General features: G+C 41.2%; 1 protein-coding gene across 9 annotated transcripts in view; it reads right to left on the bottom strand.

Annotated features, from left to right (window-relative positions):
• The window catches only part of znf521 (zinc finger protein 521), a 114,594-nt gene that overhangs the window by 8,014 nt on the left and 87,259 nt on the right, over positions 1-19,321 (bottom strand). For all 9 annotated transcript variants that reach the window (XM_007559374.2, XM_016674965.1, XM_016674959.1 and 6 more), the window contains 2 exons: positions 16,437-16,568; positions 7,519-7,634 (listed from right to left, as the gene is read on the bottom strand). In XM_007559374.2, coding sequence (XP_007559436.1) covers positions 7,519-7,634; positions 16,437-16,568 — 248 coding nt within the window. The remainder of the gene's footprint in view (positions 1-7,518; positions 7,635-16,436; positions 16,569-19,321) is intronic.

Raw genomic sequence — 19,321 nt, 5'->3', positions numbered from 1 at the left:
GCCTCATTAAGTGAGGAGAGAGTGGGAGAGGGGGAGAGGGAGAGAGGAGCATAGACGGAGAGAAGGCCAGTGAGGGGGAGAAAAAAAGGGAGAGAAAGAGGAATAGAAAAAACACAAGAGAGCGATACAAACTGTATTGTGAGGTGATAGCAACACACAGATGCCTTTCCAGCCAAAATGAAGTCTATGACTAAAGAACCCAATTAAGGGCTTTCTTAGGGGAACCATCTTGGGAGGGGGATGGGTCTTCCTGGGACACGAGCCCTGGGCTACATCCTCTAATTAGACAGAGCGAGGGGGGAGGATCTCTGCCTGTCACTGGGAGGGAGATGGGGTCCGTGGGGTTCCGCATGTCAGTCCCAGAAACAAAACACAATTACTTTCACATTTAACCACTTCAGTCAGGGACAGACTTTGACAGGGGATATTTCAGAGCGCACCCCTGCTTTTCAACTGATGCTGCAGTGGTGGATATGATCATAGATGTGGGCAAAATTCTTAAAAAAATTTTTTTCCACAGTTCTACAAGAGAGAAACTGTTATTTTGGTGTTTTTTTTTTCTTTTTTTTTACTAGTCAAGGCAATAATAATAATAATAATAATAATAATAATAATAATAAAAAAAAAGTACTTCTAGCTGACACATCATTTTCAATGTGCAAGTTGTTGCCATTGTTACTAAAATTCCAGACTGGAGTTCGTCAATCTTTCTAGCTCACAAGTACAGGTGCAAATGTTTCTTTCACGTGGTACAGACCATGTAGGCTTTAAATATGGAACATGTAAAGTGAAAGATGAGCTTAAAGTCATACCAATGCATTAAAATTATTCTTAAATTTGGATTACCAAAAGACTACTACAAAACCTGAGTTTTTGACTCAGGCTTTGCATGTCTGCAAAATGGTCCCAGACAATCACACTACCACCACCAAGAATTATACGTAAAACAGGATATTTTAATCACACAAATTATTTTTTTTTCAACCATCTAGGCTTCTGAAAATGTTTGATTTAGTTGATTTCTATGCTGCACAATGTTTATATAAAGTTAACAAAAAGACATAATAGAACAGTTTCTCTCTTAATAAATAAATACTGGATACTGAGCAGGACTCAGTGTAGTGAGTAAATGAAAGTAAATATCAAAGTACCGACTGATAAAGTCTATATTTCAATACAGCACATGTAATGCAGTCTGTTACAGTGTGGTAATTTCTATGATGCTACAGCAAACACAAACAGGTTGCTCTAAAACAAATAACAGCCCGTTGAAGATCACTGGCCAACAATGAGATGCATCCTTTTACACAAAAATATGCAAATGCAGCTTATTAACTATGAGAGTCTATATTACTGGTGTAGGACTCGGGATCAAAAGTCTTGGTCTTTTCTGAATCTCAGTTACATTCAGTCTTCTCTTGCTCTTACACATGTCAGACTCCAGCTTTTGCCTCAAGTCTGGTCAAGACAACAGCTGCACCGTCCTCTTTTTACAGCAACTTAGCATGAAGGTGCTGGCTGCAACAAATAAAGTTTTTTACTAAAAAAAAAAAAAAAAAAAAGTTCAATGGCGCCACCTGTGCTCCTTTGTGTCGGTGAATAGAAGATAATAGGGATGTGAAAACGAGGGAAAACCTTTTTCCACTGCAGATGTATGGATGTTTGTCTGTCTCTACAGTACACAGAAAGAAGGAACTCTTAAGTGATTTAAGTCCTCCACCTCCACCTGTCGCCTCCATTCCTTCTGCCTGCAGCTAATGCCAAGTCAGTTAACGCTTAGATGGATGGATTTACTCTCAGAGTTGTCTGGCTCGTCTGTTTAACTTTTGAACAGCTTGTCAAATGTGCTGGATAAGTTGCATGCAGTTGGTTATCTGGGTTTGTGTTCACCAACATTTTGTCGCAGAGAATGTTACAGAAAAAGATGGCTCATCATTACAATCAGTTACTCTTGGCCTTGGGTTTGGTCTCCTTCCTCTTTAGTCTTGGTATGGTGGGTTCTTGACTCGATCTAGTGTTATTTAGACTACAACAGCAGATTGCATGCTAGCTTGATTTCACTGCTTGTTACAGGAACTAAGATGAGCTTATGAGACTTGGGGCTAGGAGTCCGAGTCAAAGTCAAGTCCGAAGTGTTTACAGCATGAATCTAAGTCAAGTTTAAAGTTTTTGTTTTTATGACTTAAGTAGAGTTTTGAGTTCAAGTCTGAAACTTTAGTCAACATCTCTGGCAAAGGGACAGGGAATGAAGTTTGAAAATACAAATATGTGCTAATTGCGCACATACATTTTTTGCATACACTTATTTTCATAAAATAGAAAAAAAAAATATTTAACCGAAAAATTTCCACTTTTGTCTGTGACTCTCTAGACATCCTGTTTTCCAAATGGCAAAAGTTAAACTTCAGTGTTTGTAAAATATGACAACCAAATTCCGCCTGGAATCGTTGTTCCGATGCCGCTTACTGTGTCCTCTGATACATTCTGCTAACCTGAAAATCAAATCACTACAGACAGAAAATTAAAACTGCATGAGTTTCCTTGAGAAATGCTCCAAATTGTTTTTATCAAAGTTGCTGAAAAAGTCAACCAAGTAAAGTAAAAGAGACACGTTTGAGGAAAGGATCCGGTGATGGATTCGAGCGCAGTACACTGAGCGTCTCCTCTTTGTTTGGATTTAACTTTCCCCAATGGTGCAACAGAGGGAAAAAAAAGGACAAAAAAACAGAGGAGCTCAAAGGCTTCTGGGAGTTTTTGTCATGTCTCCCTCCAGACATTGTGTTTGCATGCACATATCAGACCCTGAGAGAGATGGAGACAAAGACAAATACATAGAGGATGCACACAGAAGTACACCCACAAACACAGTCTCATATATACCCGCACTGCGAAAGAGAATATCCTCCCAGGATCATTAGGTCTGTCATGCTGTCTAATTCTGATCCACCTACAAAAGTAGAACACAACTATTGTGATAAACATCACACGCCATCTAAGGCGGTATATGTGCTCGTTTACAGCACGCAGCAACAGCACTCAGACTGGTACGTAATTATAAATAAGCTTAAATATTAATGATTGCGCCTCACAAGTTGTTTTTTTCCCCCCCTAATTCGCTCTTGTTTTATTTTGCCGTGCCGCTGTTTGAAACAGTGCCAGGATTCCAAGAACCTGGGGTGATGAAGAAGAAAACAAGTTGTCATATGAAAGGAAATATAAATATATATTTGCCACTTTCAAATGTGTGAAGAGCTGTCACACTTGGCAGATCAAGACGTTCAGGAAAAATTTGGTGTTTGAGAGCCACTTGGGGACAAATGCATAAAGCTTTGCTTTTGTATGACACATTAGGGACTCGGGGCAGTTAGGGCATTTTCCGGGGCATACTTTAAAATTAATAATAGAAAAACTTCTGGGGAATTAGGTCTCCTGCGTCAAACTAAAGAACAGCTTTGAAAGGCGGAGGGAGGGAAAGAAAGGAAGTGTCTAAAATGTCATTTTTGGGAGCTGTCATTTGAAAAATAAGAAAAAAAAGTAATTCGATGCATTCTAGTGCTCAAAGAACCCACTCTGTTGCTGTTTTTGCCGCAGACTGGGCTCTCTCAGAGTATCCATCTCTCCCTTTCTTTTCCCTGCGTTCTGCCCGGGACAGACATTATGACAAACATAGCTGTTTACGCTGACCTGGTGACCGTGAAACCTATAAATATGCTTAATTAAAACCGTTGAATTGGTCACAGCTTGGCAATAATGGCCATCACACGGGGAGCGGAGAATCTCATTTGTGAGGGGAGGGGGAGTGGGAGGAAAATGATGCAGATGTGCTCTTGTCACTTTTAGCACTCATTAAGGCTGGGGTGCTTTGGATTGTCTTTGAAGAAATCCTTTTTATTTTTTTTTTTAGGAAGAAAAAAAAAGATGCTCCAATTAAGGTGCGTGTCCTGCGGGCGTCTGAGGGGAGGGAGAAGTCGTTGAGCACCCAGATCGTAACGCTTCTCTGTCGATCACAGCGAGACTTACAATACTCTGTGGCTTACAGCAACCTAAAGAAATCGGACGACGGAAAGAATAAACTTCGCAGCGGCTCAGAAGGTTCGAGGGAATTTTGTCTGGAAAATGTAACCCGGTTGCTTCTCAGCAACTTCAGCCTCATTGTCTCATCCTTAGAGGATCGTTGAGAGAAAATCCTCCTGATTGCAGCCATCCAGCAGTCGGTGCAACACTGAAGTTAAGCCTATGTGGACGTTCACAAACAAATACAAATGAGTTGCACTCTGAGAAATGTTAGATTAAAGCTGTGGCTGATGCCGGGGCTCTATCAGTTAATGAATCTGGTTAATTAATCCAGCCAAGAACCATTGTTGGTGGCTAAGTTCTTTGAAGTCACGCGAAATGCAACTGCATCTAAAACCGCAAAAAAAAAAAAAAAAAAAAAAACATCGGGGGGCAGGTTCGCATTGCAATGTGTTCTTTAGCAGAGCCATTCAGGCACTTATGAATGGACAGAAGGGGAACTAAGGTCAAGTGGGTGAGAGGATATACTGTCATTCAGGTGGTCAGTGAGAGACTGTTCAAGCAGCAAGGCTGCCCTCAAAATTTATGTGATAGCTTTACTCAGTATTTCATTTTAATTTGTTGAAAGCAAGGGATAAGCAAAGTTGAGACCGTATAAGTTTGCGATGCTAGAGGGGAGTCCTCTGCACACTTTCAGGTGGAGTAGAGGTCTATACATCTCACCGCTTACTTTCTGTCAAGGTAAAAATGGCGAAAAAGAGAAACTGGAGAAACAGAAAAGAAGAGCAAGAGAGGTTTTTCTCCACTGGACTCTGGATTCTGGGGCACGCAGACCCACGAGTGAGTCAATCTGGTAGGTCTGAGGGGGGCGGCCGGGCGGGGGGTCCTGGGAGGGCTGATTAGACGGATGCTCTCCCATCATCCATCTCGACAGGCTGGCGAAAATTGGCTAGCCCCTCACAGGGTAGAGTTCACGGGGGGAGGATGCGAAGTGGTGCACTGGATACCTGTCACAGCCTTTGGTCTGTTTCAGGATCTCAGCAGCGAATTAATAAAATATCTTCCCTGCTTTGCTTTACCTGCCATGGAAAGCTCTCTGTTTCCTTGCTGCTTCCTCTCCCCAGCTTGCACTGGCCCTTTGACCCTTCCCACTACTGTGAGAGATGAGGGGGCCCAGGTAGCCGGCCAGAGAGCCAGAGAGGATCAGGGAGAGACTCCAAACTCAGGTCCAAGCAAAGAAAGGATTCTCTTCTGCTAGAGGAAAGTTCCAGTTCAGACAGACTGACAAAAAAGCTCTGTATCAGGCAGATATCCTGAAGGGTAAAGGTTGGCAAATGGCAGACAGAAACAACCACACAAGACCTCTTTCATATTTTGTCAAGTTTTAGCTATGCATGTAAATAAAATCCACAAGCAGTTCATAAGTTCAGGAAAAACTAAATTTGCAGTGCCTCGTAAAAAATGTAATACTTGAACTTTTTCACATTTCGTCATGTCGCAACCACAAACAACGTACAACAGCAAAGTGGAGAATATCACTTTCAAAGAGAATATCTTTAGAAATAAAAAAACCCCTGAAAACCAAGACTTGCATATGTATTAAGCTCCCTCATTCCACACTTTATAGAAAAGCATTTTGCTGCAACTACAGCAGAAGGTCTTATGGGGAAGCCTCTCTACAGCATCGTGCTGCCACCAACATGGTGGAGATTGTGTAAGCACAATGGACGCCATCAATATGAACACATTTTAACTCTGGCAATTCGTCCGTTTGACAAGATTGTTTCAACACAAGAAGTTGATCCAAAAATCCAAACTATTCTATGATAGCTCTGGCTGTCTGTCCAGGGTAATTGTCCTTCCAGAAGGTGAATGTCCACCTGCTGTTTCAACGCTTTTACAGAAACTAACAGGGAATCCTTTAAGGATCCCCAAATAAATATTTAGAGATCTGTGGCTGCAACACGACAAAATAAGAACAATAGCTATTATTGCTGCTGCAAAGCACTGCGAGTAAAAACTCTAAAAAAGGGTACCACATGACAACTTACTTTCCTTTAAGTATCTGCTTTTACAAGAAGCAACGCGTGTATCTATATGTACGGCACGTGTGTTTGAGATCATGTCATCATGCGCTCACACGGGACCGTCGGAAGAGCATGGAACAGGTTGGAGATAATGATTGTCTTATCCCCCAAGCTCATTCTTGCTCTCCTTTCATAACCCCCTGTTTCACAGCAGAATGCTATAGGTCTTTCATGTACTGCACTTGTCTTTTCACACGCAGTAAAACAATATAATCATGCATGAAACATTACCTCCGGGAGGTGGAGATCACTTCACTCCTGAAAATGTCAAACATAAAATAAAAAAAAAGAAAAAAAAAAGTAGGAAAACATCCCCAGGTTATTTGAGATTGTTTACAGGTATCTCTCGCAACCCGTGCCATATAGAAAACACTTGTACCAATGAGAAATGAAAACGTGACAAATTAAGGGGGCTTGATGTGACTGAAAGGCATTAACAATGGGTGGGGTACTGCTGAGGCTTTTCATATAATCTTCCCTGCTGCAAAGTTGCGTGTCGGCGGATCAGGACTTGTTTTATTCATGTTCCCGTTACTGGAATGACCAGCAAATAATGATCACATTCACCTTCCTCCTGGCAGACGCACACCTATGTGTTTACAACCTGAATCTCAATATGAAAATCACTCCCAATCAATGGGCACTTCCTCTGGCTACCAGCTACTGCGCTGCATAATCTGAGATCCAGGTCAATGCCAACAGGAGGAGTCTTTGCCTCTTTTACAACATTAAAGTAAATTAAGAAAAAAATATTATTTCAGCACTTTTGAACACCGCAATTATAGAATGTTCATATTTTAGTGATTCGGTTTCAAAAAGGTAATAGAAAGGGATCTGGATATGAGAAGTGCACAATAGAGAATCCCCCAAACAAAACAGAGCTGCTCGAAAACACCACCACAGTGAAATAATATAATAAGGTCTGTTTCATTTTTCCAGGTTCTCCAAGGAGCGGAGGAAAAGATTGCTAGAAAATGGATTATCTCTCTAACATTGCGAGTTCATAAGTCCAACTAGTAACTTTGTTGAAGGGCAGATACCGACTCCCTGAGGACAGAGCTCATATTTAGCCACGAGGCCTCCTCTGTGATTAGGAGAGGAGATGCAGGCATATTGACTCAGCCGTGTTTTTGCCTCTGCACTGTATGTAATTACCTCTTCAAAAATGAGCATTCCGCTAATCCTCTAATTCCAGATATTTTAGTGCTCGGCTGGTCTAATAAGCAAATCAAATCATATCTGCACATCACAAATGAGTTTTGGAAACAGACTGAAATAATTCCTTCTGAGTCGCCTGTCCCAGTCAGAGCGGAGGAGGATAGCCGGAGCCCTGTGTTTAGCGCTTGTGGAGCTGAGCTCGGTGATTGGCTCTCTCTTTGTCTTTCCTGGCGGGCTACACCGGGGTTCAAAAGCTCACCTGTAACTCTGTCTGGAAGAAGAACTTCTGTGGGCACTGTGAGCAGTCGTAGATCTTATCCTCCTGTCCGTGGGCAGAGAAAATGTGCTGCTGGAGCTTGTTGGCCTGGACAAACACTGCACAGAAAAAACAAAACAAAACAAAAAAAACATGAAATAGTAAACAAAGATTGTAAATGCATCTTCACTTTGCTGATGAATCAAAATAGACAACACAGTAAGTGCATCTGCCTAAATAAAACAGACTAATGATTTTTCAAACAGTGGAGAAAATGATTTAATTACAAATAAATGATTACATAAACATTTTACAGACACACAGTGGCTGCCAAGTTTAATTGCACAAACCTGGTAATGATAAGAGGAAGGTTGATTCTGTGTGTGGTGAACCATGTTTTTTGGAATAAACTGAAAAACTGTGATTTGAGGCCACTGCAACCAAAGCCTCACAAAACACAAATATGGTTCTCGACAAAAGGACACCTAATGAATTGGGCGGCCTCAGGACCCCAGTTACGTTAAGAAGGGACTTTATTGTTAAACAGCATGCAATAACGGCATTTATTTAAATGTTCAAACACATGTATGTTTACTGATGCTCTCATGGATCTAACAGTGGGGAAAATAAAAATAATCCCAGTCAGTTTTTGGGGTTTGGGAAACATCACCCATTGCAATTTATTGTTGTTACCATAAAAATCACGATAAAGATCAAGAATATGATAATTGTCTATCTCTATTTTCCACATATTAACCTTTCGTTCAACACCAAACCCATCTGGAATCTAAGGCTCATCAGTTCAGATCACAGACCCAGTTAAAGTCCAGGAGCAGTAGAAAGGGTCCTTGAAAAATAAATAGGCCCAATGAATTATAGCTCCTCCACCATTCTTAGCAGTAGGCAGGATGAACTCCTTTGCCAAAGACACAGTTTCAGTTCCACTTGCATGGAGCAAGTCCACATGTTTACATTCCAGATGCTTAAAAGGTTTTTTTTTTTTTTTTTTCTGGCAGTGTCCCAAAAGGCAGCTGCCATGCAGACAGCATCTAATCAATTTTCGAAAGACTTGGTGAGCCAACATCTATATATAAAAACTCTAACAGTGAGCTTTGGAGATAGTTTTACCTCTATGCTTAATGGAAAGTTAAAAATGGGTCCTTGTCTAGCTTTGTGTTCAGTAGCTAAAAGAAATGGGCTTCTGTGCCATTTTTTATGTATGCCCCTGGGGGAAAAAAAAAAGTCATGGTCACTAAGAAACTCTATTTGCTTTGAGAAACTAAAGTATAAATTAAAGATAATGCTTTGGTTACATTTATTTTGCAAGCAATTATTACAGATAGTTGTAGGACACGCGAGTTTGTTCAAAGCAATTAGTTTCCACTGTGCGAGTTCTTACCCCACTGAAAGGTGGGATTTTTCATAAATGTTTTGTATGAAATCATGCTACTGCAATAAAAGATGAACTTCTTTTAGGCCTTTTTAATTCTCTTTACCAGGAGTGCTAATAAACGTGGCTGGCACTACATATCGGTTGGGATAAAACCGTTTCTATGGAGTAGAACGGTCACATTTCTGGTGCTAGAGCTGGTTAAATTCATGACGTTTGGGGAATAATGATGCTCTTTATTTAGCACTGCTGTGGGGACAACAAGCCAGGAAATAAACAACCACGAAAACTGGCATGGCTTCAAGTGCAAAACATGGCCTCCATTAGTCTACATCACTAATTACAGTATATTGACAGTATAAATATTCATGGTGCTCCACTACTTATTTATGCAGGCAAAGATTATAACTCACCAACATATAAACACACAACTCGCAGGAGCTTAAAACACATACCGTATATTTGTGCTTTAATTAAGCCATGGTCAACATTAAAAAAGCTAAGTGGGGATGTGACTGTGTGCGCCTGAGCGACTTGTGTTGGTACGCCCTCCAAGGAGAACTTCAAACACACCGTTTGTTATCCCGTATCCCTGTGCTTTAAAGATGGCTTTCTAATCTCAAAGGTCTGGTTGCCGTGGAAAAGTTAGCACAAGGGGGCTTCATTTGAATTTCTTGGAACTCAAAATAACTTGTTTTTAAATGGATGCACTGGTGGCCATGGGGTGACAGAGGAAGACAAGAAACAGCCACAAAAGGTGAGGCGTCTGTCAGAGAGAAGGCTTTAAGGCTCACTATGGCCCCATGCCGTGGATGTACAACTTCAACATGTAAGGAGTCGGGCTCACCTGGGAGAGCGATTATTAATTATTGAGCGGTGTAGGGTTGAGAAACATTCGGCTTCGGTGAATGTCACACTCCCTGACCTGGGAAATAAAAGTTTAGATCCATAGCAGACACGCTGCGGGGACGCTGTCAGACTGCTAATGCCTAGGTGGCAGCTGTCAGTGGAACATGGCAGCGATGTTAACCGCAAATGAACAAACCTCCTCTAATGAACAAACAGCAACTCCATGGCCCATTTCTGAGACTAACGACCACAGCAATATGAGGATAAACATAAGTGCCAGTTTTACGACTGGTGACAAAACATTTCGGCTCCAGGTTAAGACCTCAGCTATAACACTTATTTGGGCTCTCCCTTATGCTCCAAAAACGGCAACCATTTTCCATGCGGAACCCGTGCTCTGGAAGCAGAAATTGTGCTGATAAACAATGGCCCTTTCCTTCAGCTGCTTTTTGTCTGCATATACAGTACAGAAGCAGGTCAGAGCAGCTGCAGGAAGCCTTCATTATGTCTTTGGCTGGAGGAAGAAAAAGTCAATACAGCAAAAATAAAAATGGATTTGAGACTTGGGGGGCCTTCAAATACTATACAGCACGGCCAAACACAACTGAGATGTCAAGTTAGATGTTACTCGCTGTTAACGTGTAATTCTGGTCCAATGAGGGGCAAATTTGTAATCAGTTTTGCTTTTACCAGTTGTAGGCTGACATTCATTGATATCCACAAGGAAAGTGACGGCTAATTAAAAGTAAATATAAAAAATATGCTATTAATGTTTCAATGGCCTAGTTAAACAATAGTAGGGTTGATAAATACTGAAAAAGGGTATTTTTTTATGTATATGAGCTGCCGTCTCAACAAGGGAGAAAAAGCTTTTGGAGTTTTTTTTTTTACATTTTGTTATCTTACAACCACAAACTACTGTGTAAATGGAATTTAACAAAATGGACCAATACAAAGCAGTACGTAATTGTGAAGTGGAAGAAAATTCAAAATTGTTCTGTAATTACTTAACAAATCAAAAAAAGCATGTTGAGCATTTGTATTGATCCCCCTTTTACTCTGATGCCCATAAATAAAGTCCAGAGCCACCAACTACCATCAAAAGTTACCAAGCTGCATTTACACCAGCACTGTGTAGAGTACAACACACGGCATGCTGGGTAAAATACAACCAAAATAGACACACGTCTTGTGCTACAGTGGGCCTGGTGGACAAACGTCTGACCCCCCCTGACCCATTGTTGCCTTAACACCTATACGTTTACTTGCATTAATGCTTGCAAGCAATAATTTCCAATGATTGGGATTATGATTGGGATTTCTTTAGGATTCCGTTGAAAGTATTTTACAAATTTTGTGCAACAAAGGTTTCAGTGTCTTTAAAGCCTTTCTATTAGAATATTGTTGCAATGTTATTGTTTTGGAATGCTTTGCCTTACTGAAGCTTTTAACAAAATCAAATTGGAATCGGTTCTCAACTGGTTTACCCGGTTAAATAAAGCTTAAGCAAATAAAGAAAGCTCTCATCAGAGCATCCGCTAAAAGCCCCAGCGAAAACTCTGAAGGACCTCCAGAAATCCACGGTTGATGAGGGAGAAACTGACATTGTTCAGTTGTGCATTCCAAAAATCTGACCTGTCTTTCTGAATGGAAAGAAGAAAGCCATTGTTAAAAAAAATGGTTTTTTTAACAAACATGTTTCTTCATGTTTGCCGTTTGCCATCAACCATTTGAACATGCAGAAGTACATGATCTGATCAGATGAGATAAAATGCATGTCACACTTTGGCAGCATTACACTGTGGCTATGTTTTTATGCCTCTGCAAGACTTCGAGATATTTATAAAAAGTAAAAATAACATCAAACAAAGGTGGGATTCTTTTTTCCACTTCACAACTATGCGCTACTTTGTGCATGTAAAAAAATGCTTCCATGCAGTTGTTATGTGATAAATTATGAAAAGGTTTAAGAGTTTTTCAAGGCACTGCAAGTGCTCAGAAATCTGCCCTTGCACAAGTTACATATCTTGTTTTATGTCATAAAAACCAAGCTTCGTCTATTGTGATTGTCTGTCACATCGGCATGAAACATGTAAAAATGCACTGCAATAAAGAGACAAGTAAAACTAAGATGGGACCCTGTTTTGGCATTTGGCAGTATGAGAAAGATATAACATTTACAACTGCATTGCTTCTTCCGAAGGAGTTGGGAGGGAGGCACAGATACATCTCTTCTTGGAGGGTTGAAACGAGGATACAAAGAAACGGGAAAGAAATAATCCAAAAAACCACATCCAAACAGGATCAACGGCTGGCCATTGTGTCTCTCCCTGCTGAGAGTGTGAGAGGGGAGAGAGGAGAGAGCGAACTTTGTGGAGTTTGTTGGCCACAGAGCCAGAGCAGAGCCAAGCTGCACAGAGCTGCACAGAGCGCTGAGCCGGGCTGGGCATCAGGGGTGTCAGGGCTGAGGGGGCTGAGGGGCCAAGGTCTTCTCGCTGTGGGGGATATTAAGCCCTCTGATTAGATCTCATGGGCCGCGCATGGCAGACGTCTCCTTTACTACAGGCCCCAGCTCATCTTTATTTTGGCAGGGTGGTGCTCTCTGCAGGCTGCACTGCACCAATACTAAGCTGTTTGTGTAGGGAGAAAAAAAATAAGTTTATCCCTTCCCCCCCCACCCTTCTTCCGTTCTCGTTTTCATTTATTTATCCGTCTAGCCTACATGTGCTCGTTTCTGCTTAATTTGAGAACTCACGACACAAAACCTTATCTGAGGGCTCTGAGGCGAAACAAACAAATTGGGAGTTGATGCAGAGCTGCAAGCAGATAGCTGTGAGTTCCAAGTTAAAGCTTAGTCCTCTGTTTTCTTCTTCTGTGTCTAAGTTGTCATGAACCTACCTTCACACAGCAGCAGCATGTGAGCTGCAACTAAACAACAAGCTAATTAAACTACCTTATTTGTCACACTTGTGTGGATTTTAAGGCAGTGCATCCTGTAGTTTTTCAAGTTTGTTCCTCATGTGGTGACATAAGTTGAAAAAAAAAACAGTGCACACACACACACACACACACACACATATACACAGGACTTTCATCAGACACACTTTCTTCTGTTTTGTTTGTCTTAAGCACATATTCCCAATCACAATTTCCACACCAGCCCTCCCTACAGCTCCTAAGGGTGCAGGCAGACACTTCTAGCTGCAGGCTCCCCCACTTCTGAAACCTGTCAAATCTGTCCTGGGAGAGTCAGCCTCTCTCTCATCATCCAGGGGCTTATGGACCTCTCTCCATTTACCCTCCCTCCCTTACACAGCTCTCTTTTCCTCCTCCACTTCCCTCCTTTCATCTCACATCCAAACTTGCCAGTTGCAACCTTCTCAGCTTCCTTTAAGTTTTGTCTCCTTTTCTCCTCTACATTCGTCTGTCCTTATCTACTGTCTTTAACTTACTTTCCCTAATACTTTTCTCCAGTCTGTTTTTTTTTTGCAGTGTGATGCAGTCCTCTCGCCACTTCAACCTCCCTTCTGCTCCCAAGAGTTTAGATTGGGGATAATCAGGTGTGTAGAAAGAATGACAATCACTCTTTGCCTCCCACTGCGTTTTGGGTCGCAAGGGGGCAGATCAAACCGAAACATGTGCACTGAGGGGGAATGAGCTTTTAAACAAAGAGCAACCTTGTTAAACGAGCGCGCTCAACAGCCCTGCCACCACCTAGTTTGATCAAAGTTTTGCTTTCATGTTTGGACTCATTCCATCTACTGAAGGCATCCTTTAAATCTACGAAAGTAATGTGTTTTAGTAACCCGGACATGCAGTAGTTCTGGTGTAGTTCAAGTAATTATCAACCAACTGTGAATGCAAAAAAAGGCAGCCCCCGTGAAAGTAACAAAATGTCTAAAAATTTACTTTGCAAAATAAGTTAATTTGTCTTCATACAGGAGCATTTACAAATGGCTAACAATATTTAATATTTACATAAACCACTCAACGGGCAACAAAAAAAGTCACTCCTCTCTTTTGGCTCAACAAAGGCAATTTAATGGTTCATGATTAGTTTTTCTTGATTAACAGCAATTGCATTAACTATTTATTAATCATTTATAAGAAAAGGTGTACTGGCAGTACTATTGCAAAGTGTGGTATACATTTGTACCCCTCAAGGGGCTGAACACATGCATCCCACACATTAAAAATGTGTAAATGTATGGAAAGCATGTCTTATATTTGTTTAATTTTACAATTACGAACCATACTGTGTTGACATCACATCTCAAAGCTCAAGCAGCACAAGGGCTTTTCTAAGGCGCTGCACTAAAAAGATGTCCATGGAAATCCCGATCATAGAAATAAATCCAATTGTTAAAAAATAAAATAAAACAATTTTGTTTTTAGAACCCCTAGAGGTGTTGTATGTTTTGTCAGTTAGAAAGTTCGAAAAATAAAGTTTATGTCCAGCTAAATCAGGGACACATGTCTTCTTTCTTTTATTTTCTTCGACTCAGCTTGAAGAAATATATTCAAGGACAGCTGTCAGCTAATATCTCAATTGCTCTGTTCCCTCCAAGTGCTCTGACTTCAGCTCGGCCTGCCTGTCCCCCGCATCCCCAACAGAGGGAGGCCTTTCAGTTCATCCTGTACTCTCCACCGCACGGCTTCCCGGCTACCACAGGCCTCTTCGCCCATCTGTCTGTCTGCTCCGCGACCGCTGTCCTGAGGGGGCACTCTGTCTCTACCTCTTTCCCTCTCCCTTCCTCCTAGCATCCCCCCCTTCTCTCTCTCTCTCTCCCTCTCCCTCTATCCCTCCTCTCTCTCATGTGCCGTGATCGATATGGACGCTGAGGGAGTGGGGGGACCTGTCTGTCAAAGACGGGCGCTGGAAAATGAAGGCTCAGATGAAGGAGGCATGCTCTGTATATTAAATGCCTGGACCCCTGTGAGGGGTGGAGGGAGAGGAGTTTCAGGGTGGGGGGTGAAATATCAATAGGCTTCTTCTTAAAGAGGCACAAGGCCAAAAACAGTGATGCAGAGTAGAGGAGGGGAGTGCATGGAAAGGAAGCTGTGAACTGAGGCGGATGAAGACGTTTGGGAAGACGAAAAGATGCAGAACAGTAAGTAATGATATTAATTGATCTAACAAGCAGACATGAGGCAAATGAGTTTATTGCGCGATGGATGGATGAAGCTGGGGGCGGCGGAGGGGTTAGAGGAAGTAGGAAGAGGAAATGAGCTGGACCCAAAAAGTGTTAGGAAGAGTAAAGAGCTGAGAAGGGAGAAAGAGTGAAGAGCCGAAGTTAACGACTTTGCAGATTTCATTATAGAGATAGTTAACCCTGTTGACACTGAAGGAGGGCGCTATTCTCTCAGGAGGAGTCCGGTCCTTCCACCTCCACGCACAGAGACAGATGAGATCATTACAGCTATCAGCACCACTGCCATCCACAATTAGCACATCTCCTTTTCTTTCTCCGCTCCTCCATCCCCCCATCTCCCCTCAGCTCACACTGTCTTAACCCCCCCTCCCCACCCCCCGCCCTCTCCCCGTCTTTCTTTCTCCCCCCCTTTCACCTTGTGACACTTCTTTGGCCTTGATTTTGAGGCAATTTGACGAAACAAAAAGCCACATGGTGCAAACTGCTATCAGCTTTATACGGCTGGCTTGCTTGACCTTTCAAGACTCGTTCAGAAGCTACAGTGCCTTGAAAAAGTATTTGTATCCCTTGAACTGTTTCACGTTTTTTTGACGTTAGTACTTACTTTTTGTATCTTCTGTGAAAAAAACAAAAACAAAAACAAACAAACAAAAAAAAAAACTTAAAGTAGAACATAATTGTGAAGTGGAAAGATTTTTGCAATAATTATTTTTTTTAAATTAGAAACTAAAATGTGTGGGATGGAAAAGTAATTAGAGAAAAGGCAGAAAGTCCAGTTTTAAGTTTGCAGATAACCCAGCAAACATTGTGAAGATTTTTTATTTTTATTTTTCATGTTGTACATACAACATGTTGTGTTTGGAGGAAAACTAATACACACATACACCATGGAGTGGGGATGTTTCATGTCAGCAGGGACATAGAAACTGTTCAGAACACATGGCACAATGGATGAACTTAAATAAAGGAAGAAAGCCTGTTAAAAGTTACAAAAGACTTCATACTGGGGTGGAGGTTTACCATTCCAGCAGGACAAAATCCCTAAAAATACAACTATATCAGTGGCTTGGAGCATGTTCATATTCAATATCAGAATATATTTGACCCTAGTCTGAGAATTTCTGGTAATGTTTTTAAATGGTTGCTAGCTGTTCTCAATATGACAGAGCGTGAGCTATTTTTCAAAAAGAACTGAACAAAATCTTCAGTCTCTAGATGTGGACATGGAGACAAACCCCAGAAGACATGCAGCTGTGACTGCAGCAAAATGGACATGTGCTAAGAATTGACTCAGTGCTTGTTAAGTACACCTACTACGCCTTGTAGCATTTTATGTAAAAATAGCTATAAACTATGTTGCACATTTCAATTATGCACTGCCTTGTGTTGATCTATCTGATAGAAACCCCAACAAAATAAACTAAAGTTTATTGCTGTCATGTGACTACAGTTAACAATGACAAATTTCCCATTTATATTTTCTTTTTTCCATTAATTCATTGGATTTGTCTCCAAGGTATTGTGCAAACCTGTAAAGCAGACTGGACACTTGAAGGTTCCCCCCATGCCCTCGAAGCTGTGCTCAATCAGGTGGCATTGAAGCTTCGCCGGTGAGTCGAATGACTGACTACAGAGCTTGCATTCATGGTTCAGTCCTTCCTCTGCGGAGAAGAAACAACACAAACACACAGAGAACCATGAGTGGAAAAATAAACAGAGCATGAACGGCTGGGGAGCAGCAAAAGGTCTCACTCTGGTCTTAACCCTAACACCAACAGTTTTTTTTTATTTTATTTTATTTTTTCTCCTGTCTGAGATTTTCCTGATTCAAACAGGAAAAAAAAAAAAAGAACACGTGACCCTGTCCCGTCAGACTTTAACTGAATAACCAGTTGGGGTTTTAATTGTTCTCACTAAAGATCGTGGTGTACGTCATCCTTTTGATTAACTTGCACAAAATAATTATTTATTTTTAGAATTTGCTAATTAAAATAACATCAAAAGAGGTTTAGATAGATGGAAAGGGATTTGAGATTCGTAGAATCAGAATTTCCACTCAAGAGGATATTTTTGTTAAGATCTTTCTATAATAATATCTTAATATCATCTGTCTCCAGTTTGCTTTTTTAATAGGCCTGAATATTACATTAAAATTATATTATTAATGAATATAGTGATGGCTACATCAATTGAGATCAACCCCTGGTTTCCTACTATTCTCTTACTTTTTAATCAACTTGATGATGTCTCTAGCACTCTGACTGTTCAGAGGAGTTAGATCTAGTGTTGGCACAAGAGACACCGAAGATCTTGTTTTATTAGTTTCAAGCATTGATAAAATATCCGGCACATGAAACATGGTATAATAAACCATCAAATTGCGATACTGCACTCTTTAGTGCTACAATGCTAACAACATGTTAAAATGCAACCGGATGCCGTGCGACTGCTGGATTACAGACGCATAAATCCAAGTTCATTTCAAAAACTCTACCAATAACATTTAAAGATTTCACAACTGTAAACTGTGCACTTTTATTTGGAGCAACCCGCTGACTCAGATTTCTAGAAAAAGTGCTCCTCTCCACTGTGTCAATAAAAGTGCTTGACACTCTGCCACAGGGCCAGACCGTGCACCATCAAACTCCTGGCAGAGCCCATCACTGCAGGTCTGAGGGCAGGGTGGATACCTCAGGGGCTCATCCAGGGTTTATCCCCAGGTCTCCACAGCCCACTGCCCACCACAGAGGCCCTGGGTACCGGGAGCATGTATACATAATCAAGCTAAACAGCTGTGCGTGGCCATGTCCAAGCAGAAAGTTTATTGTGCGTGTGCTATTTGCCAAATTAGGTAGAATGAAGCAACTTAAAAACCAGACAATAGCAACCATAAATGTAAAACATCAATCCTTTTTATAATTTTACAGCAGGATGTAAGGCTATTATTGCAATCTTTTTTTTCACTGTCAATTTATTAGTACATTTGTATTTTCCTTTTTAGTGTTCGCAGTAAGGCTTTTAGACAAAGTAATGGCATCTGTAAAGAAAAAAAAAAATAGCTGCCATCACAGTTTCTTTGGCTTCGATTTGATGGTGAGTGCATGTGACAACTGGATCCTTAATACTCCAGCAAAAAAAAAAAGGAAATTGAAACATTTCCTGCAGTGATGGAAGAAACATTGAGAAAGTATATACACACACTGAACTTTTATATTATAGTGCCTTTTTGCCAGATTTTCCCTTGCATCATTTCTCAATAACATAAGTATACATTTTCTACCGAGCTTCTGATAATATGTTTACTGCATGGAAACAAGCGGCAAGCACCATACATCGCTGTGTTCTCGCAGACATCTCTGCTTGACAGGCAAAAACCTATCAAAGTAGTTCAAAAGGGAGCGAGTCAGTGTTGTGTTTGTTGCGATCATGTATTTGACAGATGAGTTACTCTGTACCCTACATGTGCATCTGAGTGTAGCACCAGGTATCAGCGAAAGGTGGGGACTGGGGGGAGGAGGCGCAGGGGAGGGTAGCGCGAGTGCATTCATGCAGCCGTGCAAGAGGATCGCTGTTCTCTTTGATCGCCACTGTTTGCCTATCTGTGTTAGGATGTGCACACTGGAGGTCAAGTTCGCCGCAGCTTACGCCGGACCCACTCCTCCACCATATGCGCAGCCCTCATTTGACCCCTGTACACAATGCCGTCCCTTTAGAGACCTGGCCTGTTTCATTATGCAGATAACTCCGCACCTGCATGACTGACCTTGTGCGAGCAAATGTCTATGTTGGTGTCTGTAAGCAGGTGCATGAGGCGAAAGCGGAGGCAGGAAGTTGAAATACTTCAATTTTAAAGGACAAGCCTGGTGATTTTGACAATCAGAATTGAAAAAGAAAAAAAAAATAGTGGTACTTGGTCGTATTTCAAATGAAATGGTATATGGAGCAGAATAATCACTGGCACGTGTCACTGATAGCGTGAACTTTGTGGCCCATTCTTAGTTTCTCTCGACATATTCACCATGTTTTACACTTACACTTAAGCAGCATATACTTCTGATGAGTTTTAGACATAAACTTTTACACAGATTAACGTTAAAAAGTTCTAATTTGGAACTACATTTTTTTCTGACTGAAGAAGCATAAAATATAGACAATTGTTGAAATATATTTGAATCATAAAGCATTTAAATCTTGTTCTTTTTTGAGAGGTGAGAGGTGGACTGAATGTGAAGATTTAGGCATGCAGAAGGACACCAGATGACATACTGAATGCTGGTACTCAATATTCATCAGGAAGGTACAAAATGTGGATTGACGCGTCATATTGGCATAAAATCCCACGACTGACAGCTCCATGTTTATGCTGGGAAGTATGAAATGCAGAGGCACAGCAGACAGACGAACTACAACCACA

Source organism: Poecilia formosa, unplaced genomic scaffold (genome assembly GCF_000485575.1).
Source record: "Poecilia formosa unplaced genomic scaffold, Poecilia_formosa-5.1.2 Scaffold104, whole genome shotgun sequence".
Lineage (NCBI taxonomy): Eukaryota > Metazoa > Chordata > Actinopteri > Cyprinodontiformes > Poeciliidae > Poecilia > Poecilia formosa.
This window is presented reverse-complemented; position numbering and strand designations above follow the sequence as displayed.